Source organism: Verticillium dahliae, genomic scaffold (genome assembly GCF_000150675.1).
Source record: "Verticillium dahliae VdLs.17 supercont1.21 genomic scaffold, whole genome shotgun sequence".
Classification (NCBI taxonomy): Eukaryota; Fungi; Ascomycota; class Sordariomycetes; order Glomerellales; family Plectosphaerellaceae; genus Verticillium; species Verticillium dahliae.
In genome coordinates this window covers 495,988-504,719 of record NW_009276924.1, presented here as the reverse complement: position 1 = coordinate 504,719, position 8,732 = coordinate 495,988, and the positions used below count along the sequence as shown (strand labels likewise).

The 8,732-nt window shown below is 56.7% G+C and overlaps 3 protein-coding genes across 3 annotated transcripts; 1 reads left to right on the top strand and 2 right to left on the bottom strand.

The window, feature by feature from the left end:
* Positions 1-364: 364 nt before the first annotated feature.
* On the top strand, positions 365-1,218 carry VDAG_08655 (uncharacterized protein; the record flags this gene model as incomplete). Its single annotated transcript, XM_009652964.1, has 2 exons — positions 365-1,017; positions 1,080-1,218. The coding sequence occupies 2 exons, from the start codon at positions 365-367 to the stop codon at positions 1,216-1,218; spliced, it is 792 nt and encodes a 263-aa protein (XP_009651259.1).
* Positions 1,219-3,446: 2,228 nt separating this feature from the next.
* On the bottom strand, positions 3,447-6,095 carry VDAG_08654 (acetyl-coenzyme A synthetase; the record flags this gene model as incomplete). Its single annotated transcript, XM_009652963.1, has 6 exons — positions 3,447-3,874; positions 3,930-4,255; positions 4,316-4,680; positions 4,731-5,260; positions 5,328-5,613; positions 5,937-6,095. 6 exons carry the CDS (start codon positions 6,093-6,095, stop codon positions 3,447-3,449), a joined length of 2,094 nt encoding a protein of 697 aa, XP_009651258.1.
* Positions 6,096-7,229: 1,134 nt separating this feature from the next.
* VDAG_08653 (uncharacterized protein) lies at positions 7,230-8,473 on the bottom strand. The gene has a single exon (XM_009652962.1). The coding sequence runs from the start codon at positions 8,327-8,329 to the stop codon at positions 7,865-7,867; it is 465 nt and encodes a 154-aa protein (XP_009651257.1). The 5' UTR covers positions 8,330-8,473; the 3' UTR covers positions 7,230-7,864.
* Between the last annotated feature and the right edge of the window lie 259 nt (positions 8,474-8,732).

The window sequence follows — 8,732 nt, the reverse complement described above, 5'->3', positions numbered from 1 at the left end:
GATGCCCCTCGAGGCTGACACCACATGGGTTGTATCACGTGATGTGGTGTTGATTGACTGGACGATGCGCTGAGGTGAAGGCATGTCAGCTGACTTCGCGCTACAGACGTGTTCGACCGGCCCATCACCTTGCTCGTGAGCTGTCTCTGATTTCCTGAGCCACAGGACGCGCCACAGACGCACAGCGCGTTCAGACATGCTTTGTCAATGCCAACGACAATTCCCAAGCCCATGATAGCCCATGCTGATGCGAAAAAGTCCCTCCCTTTTATCTTTTACTGTCAGTCTTCTCTGCCGACACGGCTGGCAAGGAACGAATAATGAAAGAAAGAGAGAAAACAAGAAAGAATCAGAAATCAGCACCATGCCTCAGCCGCCAAACAACAACCCTCTCCCTCCCTCGGCCCAGCCCAGGCTCGGCAAAGTCTTCTACCCTTGGAACTCGAGCAGCACCGGCCACCAGCGCCCCGACACGAGGCCCGGCCTCGGCTGGCGCGATAGCCGCAACCGCAAGCTCATGGGCCAGTTTCGCGCCGGGCACACGGGCGGCGCCCGCGAGAGCGACACGCACGGCGCCGGCAGCGAGGACTTTGACCCCGCCGTCGGCGCCGTCGTGCCCAAGGCCGTCAGGGAGAGGGCCAAGTGTAGCGTCCACGACATGCTGCTCGCGCCGGGACGCATGCGGGAGACGCTGCCCCCGGCCACTGCCGCCGCCGCTGCCGCCGACGACAATGTCGAGCTGGCTGGGGGTCGAGGCAGGGGCCTCTTTGATGGCGTCGTCGTCTACGTCAATGGGAGCACGGCGCCCCTCGTCTCGGACCACAAGTTCAAGCGTCTGTTGGCGGAGAACGGCGCGCGCGTCTCGCTGCACCTCGGCAGGAGGCAGGTCACGCACGTCATTGTCGGGCAACCTGTCGGTGGCGGCCGAGGGTCCGGGGGCGGCCTGGCGGGGATGAAGCTCGAAAGGGAGATCAAGAAAACGGCCGGCTGCGCGGTCAAGTACGTCACCGCAGAGTGGTAGGCTCCGTCTCCTTTCCTTGGGTGGACAGTTTGGATTTGTCGAGTGCTGACTGCTGCAGGGCTCTTGAGAGCCTCAAGGCCGGTAAAAGGCTATCTGAGGCGCGGTTTGCAGCCTTAAAGGTGGCGAGGGAAGGACAGCGGAGCGTGCTGGGCACGTACACGACGGGGTCTGTTGCTTCGGCGTTCAAGACGTCATGATGGCGCTGGCCAGCTCGTGAGGTGCGGCGCCTTGGACTGGCAAGGGGGGGTTGGGGGGACGGCGGCGGCGTTGGTTTTTATTTTCGCACTTTGCCTTTGCGGCCTCTTTAGATACCCGGGTACATGGGGGACGGTTGTGCTTTTGGACGGGGCGCAGGGTGGCTGTACTGCTTTTCATCGGTCTATGGTACTCGATCGGCAAGCTTCCAGTGACGCATTCAAATGTATTGGGTGATTCATGGGTGTTCACCGAGGCAGCTCCCAGTGTGCCTTGCTTTTTTGCTCACAATATGACACTCGTCATCTTGAAGTGTACGCGGGCATGTTTTGTGCCGCTAGCTTCATGGTCTGACCTTGGTGCATGACATTGTTATTCAGCGGGCTTTTGATGTGTTTGTGAACATACTTCATCCCTGGGCTTGCTTGATGCTACCAAGGAATCTCGGACAGATCAGTGGCCGATATCTGGAGCTCTGATTTACCGGGCCATACTGCGTGCGATTGACTTGACCACTAGCCATCGGATCCTCCTCGTCACATCCCTCTGCTCTTCTTGTCTTCCTTTCCTAAGGTACATGGCTTTGAGTGTGAACATGGCAAAGCATTGTCGTTGGATTGACAAATATCCCATTTTCTTTTTTGAAACCCATTAACCAGACTCGTAGCCTACAGTGGTCCTTCAAGCATAAGAGACGATCCGCTGTTCTATCTGGCCTTCCATCTGAGGAGTTGAGGAATCCTCGATACTGCCAACTTCCACGCTCCCACTGGTGAAGAGTAACCATGGCGATTCCGACATGACGTTCAACAAACATAACAATGCTTCTTGTGCTTCCCACTACACACACACATGAGCCCATGCATGTCCTCCTAGGGAGACCCCCGTCTGTACCTCCGTGATACTACGCAGCGCGTAGCAGCGTCACACGACATCCGCGGACGGACGGACAAGCAAGCAACTTTGCAACCCGCCGTCACGTTTGTCGCAACAACTCGCCCCGACTACAGGACTCGACCAAACTCCCCCATCGCATCGCTGCAATTTCGAGACCATAAGAGAAAGTCGAAAACTCATACCAGAGTCCTTCGTGGCTGCTCCTCGCAACAAGGACGCGGCTCGCCAGAGATGGACTACGCTTTGACTGGCACAAAGATGATGTAAACCCCCTTCGGCTCGCCCTCGTCGGTCGAATACCACGAGACCGACCCGCCAGCACCGTGCTGCAGAGCAGATGGGCAGAACTCTGTGCTACGAACATGCCGTGAAACGACCGCGTCTCTCGTCCTCGTTTCCTCCCCTCCTCATTCCGTGCTCGAGACCCTAGGTCGCTGCCGTACGACATGGCTGGCAACGAGAAGAGGGAAGGGGGGGAGGGGTTCCTTCCCCAAGGAAGAAGCGGACGTCGTACGGTATGGAGGGCGTGCTGCCGTGTCAGGCCACGAGGGCCTAGGCGATCGACGATTGTTGTCTCATTGGCCGCGCCGTCCTGATTCACATCGGGCGATCTTGATGGCGAGAAGCAGGATAGGCTTATACGAGGTCCCCGTCGGCATTGATGCGGTTGGGCCAGGGCGGTATGGCTACGGCATGGAGGAGGGGGGAGGGACGCACTGCTTCGGGTCATGCTGTAGCTCTGGGTTTGGGGAACGTGCCTGGGAAAACGCATGCCGGTGTCCGTTGGTGGTTTTCCGGGGGGGGAGGGGATGACGCGGTCAAGCGTCGTCGTTGTGTTCTGGGAAGTGATGATCCAGTGGCGAATAGCATCTTCGACATGTTTACTGTTTATTGAAACTCAAATTCAGAGGTGTAAGATGGCCAACTGATAGAGGCACCTCCGTGAATATCGTCAAGGCATACCATAATCAACTGAGCCTGGTTCCGCATTATGCCACCAAGTGAATTCATATCGAAATCTGCGTACAATCCCAAGAGCTGTGTAAGATGACCTTCGTTACGTACTGCATAATTAAAAGGTAACCAACAAGCCTCGATATGCTGCTTGACAGGTAACAGAAAAGTATCAACCGCCAGTGATACTGTCAAGGCAGCACGCATACTGGTGGTTCAGATTGCAGGTAAATACACGGGAAGCCAAATGCTGAAAAAACTAGAAGGGGAGGCAGAATGGCAATTTTTACCAGAATACCTAGGCCAAAGAATGCCAGATTGCTTGAAGATCCAATTATGAAAGAACGCCAATGTCAACAGACCCAGTATGCGCAATCCATCAGAGCTTTGCCTTGCCTTCACTTCTCTTGGTTCTCCAGTATTCGCCGATTTTCTTCCTTGCAACATCAACAACAGCCGCATCCTCTACCGTACTGGGAACGCTGACCTCCTTCTCAAAATCTCCCTTGGATGCATTCTCCACCAGCTCACGCAGCACTCGCCTCAAGGTCTTGCCACTTCTAGTCTTGGGGATCATCCCTTTACCCTGGACCACGCCCCCCAGCGTCGCAATGGCTCCCACTTGTGCGCGGACAAGCTCTTGGATCTCCTTCTCTAGCGCAGGATCCGGCACTGCCGTGGTGGGATGCGAGGCAACAGAGAGGGTGACGAAAGCAAACGGCAGCTGGCCCTTGAGGGCGTCTGGGACGCCCACGACGCAGGCCTCAGCGACCAAAGGATGAGAGGTAATGGCTTGTTCGAGGGAACCTAAGATTACGTCAGTCGGAGCGTTGAGGGTCGTGGCATGGGGAGAGGGACATACCGCTAGATAGACGATGCGCTGACACGTTAAGCACGTCGTCGTTGCGACTCATGACGCTGACGTAGCCCTCTTCATCAATGAAGCCAGCATCGCCAGTGTCGACCCATTTTCCCTCGAACCGCTTTAGATAACCTTTGTAAAATCGTTCCTCATCTTCCCACAGTGTTCGGAATGCCGTTGGAGCCAAGGGCAGCCCTAACACAATGTTGCCCATAGTGCCTCGCGGGACCTCGTTACCCTCGTCGTCTACGATTCGCACGTCAAAGCCTGGCATGGCCTTGCCTGCACTACCGGGCTTGATGCCGATGGGTGGGTGACGCTCAGTTCTTTTCACATCAGTAGCAACGTGAGGTACGAGAGCTCGGCCCGTTATTGGACTTCCTGACTCGGTGGACCACCAATTGTCGATGACATGGGATCCGCCCTCGTCCGGGGGAGCAGCGTACTCGTCGAGCAACTCCTGGTAGGCTGAGATGATGGCGGGCTCAGATCGTTCACCGGCGAGGAAAAGGGCACGGAGTGTTCGGAGACCCCCGCGGTTACCAATTTCTTTGAGGCGCGCGTTATCGGGGTCGTCCCGCTTTATGGCACGTAGAGCCGTTGGGGCGGTGAACATGGAAGTGACACGGTATTCTTCGACAACTCGCCAAAAGGCAGATGCGTCAGGCGTGCCGACTGGTTTGCCCTCGTAGAGCACTGTCGCAGCACCGGCAAGGAGAGGGGCATAGGCGATGAAACTATGTCCAACAACCTGAATGTCATCAGCAAGACTGTGTCGATAATGGAGAGGAGGTAACCAACCCATCCGATATCAGACGCCGTGAAGATAACATCACCAGGTCCATGGATATCGAATAGATACTTGATTGAGAGTTGGAGCCCGACCGCATGACCGGCTGCGTCTCTCCTTACGCCCTTGGGAGTACCCGTAGTCCCAGATGTATGGATGATGTATACAGGGTCAGACGAGGCAACGGGCACGCAGGCGGCTCTGATATTGCGAGCACGGCAGCTCTTGACGATGCTCTGCCAGTTTCGCTCGCCAATATTGCGGCTGATGGGATGCCACCGGACTTCATCGCGTTGCCAAACCACGACACGAAGGGGTTTGTGTGAAGATAGACGAAGGGCTTCTTCGACGAGGGGCTGGTAGGCGGCCGGTGCCTTGGCGCCATCAATGCCGCACGATGCCGTCAGTATGACCACGGGCCGGGATGCCTCGATCCGCTGGGCGAGGGCGGCAGGGGCGAAGCCACCAAAAACGACGGCGTGCACAGCGCCGAGACGGCTCACAGCGAGAATGCCGATGAGGGCAGCAGGAATCATGGGCACTGACTTGTGTGAGCAGGACAAGGCTCGATGGAGAACATGGAAAGAGATAAGAAAGAAAAATCTCACTGTAGATGAGTACAACATCGCCCTTCTTGACACCCTCCTCTCGCAAGGCGCCAGCAAGGACCTCGACCTCGTCGAGGAGCTGTGCATAACTGAGAGTCTGTTTCGTCTTGGTCACAGGACTGTCATAATATATGGCGGGATGGTGACCATGACCGGCAACGACGTGACGGTCAACGCAATTGTAGCACGTCGAGATCTGCCCATCTGGAAACCAAGACCAGGTTGCATGAGTGACGCCGCTCTTCTCGAGGGTCGTCTTCGCCTGGACCAGTGTCGAGGAAGGCTTCTTGTGCCAATAGAGATGGTCAGCCTGCCGGGCCCAAAACGATGTTGGGTCCTCCAGGGACTGACGATGCACATCGTCTTGAGGGTGTGAAGGTCTTGAGGATTGTGGCATGGCTGTGGTGGTAAGAGGGTTGTAACCAAATGCTGCTAATCTGGCCTGAGAGGCGGCATGCAACGTCTTTAAGCCTGCTCGCGGGCTCTTCCTCGGCCATGGGGGCATAATGGTTTGCTGGCCCGAGGGATGTAGTCCAGGAAAGAGGACGAGCACTGCGAGGATGTGACGTCTAATGGGCCTCAAGTTCCCCAAGCTGCCTGCCGACCTACTTGCCTAGGTGCTGGGTGCTCAAGGCAGGTACCCCGGTTGTGCTTCCCCGCACTGCCGTCCGCTGATCCGGGGGCGTCATGAGAGGTTGCCGAGAACCCCGCAAGAGCCAAGCCGAGCTGTCGACGCTGCCTGCCACCCTCGTGCTCCCAGCTGGCCATAGCGATGAGAGCAGGATATCAATGAATCAGGATTTCTATCCACTCAACAGGTGTGATCTAGCGAGAAAGGCGAAGTAATGTCATTGCTGCTTAGATTGGGTCTGCGCGTAGGCACCTGATTGAGTTCGATCTGTATGTGTGTATTTGGCGATGAGGTGCAAAAGCAGGCCTTTCTGGGCTTGCCTACACATCATCAGGTGGTTCTGTAGATGCCCTCCTCGATGAATGACAGCAGAAGATTTCTTGGAGGCAGGAGCATTCGTGAGCCTCATCGGCTCCGTGAACGACCCGATATCGAGTCGAGAGGGCAGGGTAGCGGCTTCCCAGTACCGCCTGGCAAACAGGCACTCGCCTGCAACAAAACAAACATTTCATAGACGTGCCCAACACGAGATGGAAGCAAACCATTCACTCGCGCTTCAACATATCGCACTGAACCTTGCCGCCGGCGGTCAGCAACAACGAAAGCAAAGATGAACATGTAGGCAAGGCTATCAATCACTACCACATCACGTGACGCATCTGGCCCGTCCCGATCTCATCTACTCACCTACCTACCTACCTAGGTAAGGTAGGTACTGTACTGTGGTACCTTACTGGGCATCAGTCAATTCCTACATAGTACATCCAAAGCACCACCCTTGCGCCAACGAGCGCGAGGTGCCTGCCCTTTCTGTCCGTGACCATCTGTCCGTGACCAGGGCATTCCTGTTCGTTATCTCTGGCACCTGCCCTGTCGTTGTCGCGTCGCGTCATGTCGTCCCGATCATCAAAATAAGACCCATAGGCTCAATCCTGCTCAGTTCCGCGCCGTGAACCGGGCGGTGGGTGGGTCCACTCGCTCTAGGGAAATGAGCTCAAACTGTAAGAAAGAAGCGAGATTGGCGGCCCCCAGCAAGACCGATAAGCATCCACACCTGTGCGGCACACAAACCCGAGCCCAGCAATGGCTCTTGGTGTGGGGGGCGTGAACGGCTGAAGTGATGTTGTCAGCTAGGTAGTCTCTGGAGATCCCAGTTGGCTGTGGCCCCTTCCCCGCCCCATCTCCCCGTCCTGGATCAGAGAAATCGACTCAGTAGCCTCGTTGCGAAGCAAGTCACAACATACACGCAGAAAAGTGCGCAAGGCAAAGTAGCTGTCGGACCAAAAGTGGTCTCTCCGTTCTGCGTTTCATTGTGGGAACTACAGAAACTCAGGTCTAGTTTGTTCAAGAGAGCCATAAAACATCCGACGAGGAGCGGATACCACAAGTTTGCCACTGGGTAGAGGGAGGAACAAAATATGGGATCGAATTTTCTTTCGTATGATCAGAGCCATGAAACGCTGCGCTCCATCGTGAACACATTAATATTCCTCTCCCCAGGAATCCCAGGGCAAAAATGGGTATAGACCGCACACACAGGTATCTTGAGCAAGACAGAATCCTCCGTGGGCGAGACGTCGAGCCTCCTCATTTCCTCCTCCTCCTCACTTTGTGACGAAATCACCCGAGACGTGCGCGCGAAGCAGGTACAAGAATGTACTGGATTTGTTGATATCGACTGCCGGCTGGCGAGCCCAATTATGTCCAGACCGCCCGACCGCCGGCAACACCTCCCGAAGACCCTGGATATCCGAACAGCCCCGCAACGCCCGCAAACTTCACACTAAGAGCGCTCGCCGTCCGCGTCATGCTGACTGTCGTGTGGCTGCGTCGCCGCCCCCTTGACCGTTGCGGGCGACCGAGGCAGAGACGCGAACGCCGAGTGTTGACCTCAAAGATAGCGAATTTACAGGACGAAAGCGGCGAGGCCGAGGACACCGGCCAGACCAGCGCCAGAGAGGGCGGCGACCTTGCCGGCACCGGCGGTGGGGACGGTCTCGGGGGCCTGGGTGGTGGGGGCGGGGACAACGACCTTGGTGGTGGTCTGGTTGTGGCCGGGGACCGGGGCAGGGACGTGGGGAACGCCGGGGGCAGTGTAGGTGGGCTTGGGCGGGGGAGCGCAGTTGTGGCACTCAACGACCGAGGTGGTCAGGACGGGCTTGGAGATGGTGCAAGGGCAGTCCGTGATGGTCAGAGTGGTGGCCGAGGTGATGGTGTAGGTCTTGTCGCCGTGGGTGAGGGTGGTGGGCTCAGGGCAGTAGGTGGTGTAAACCTCAACGACCTCGGTGGTGTAGGTGACGTTGTTGTGGCCGTAGGCGCCGGCCATGACGGCGGTGGCGGCAGCGAGAACGGTGGCAGCGGAGTACTTCATTTTGACTGATATTAAATCGACTCGGGGAAGAACGAGGTGATGGCTGAGTGGTGGTGGGTTGGAGAGATTAGGTAGCTTGCGCTGGCATTAACGAATGAAAGTGACTGAAAGTCTAGGTCGGTGCTGTAGCGAGTGTGTGTGGGTGAAGAGGAGAGGAAGAAAAGTGTAATGGGGGAACAGGATGAAAAGGACTTTATACAAACAACAGACGAGCGAGGTCCAAGGGGAAAGGGGGAGAGGAGGACCCGCGCAGTCGACGCTGGCGATGGGGCCAGGCCAGGGGTCAGGGGTGGTGGGTAGGATGGCAAGGATGGGTCCTCTCGCCCGCAAGGCGTGTGCGGAAGTGGAAGCCCAGGGGTGATTCCAGGTTGAGTTCTGGCACTCATCCCATCCACCCATCATA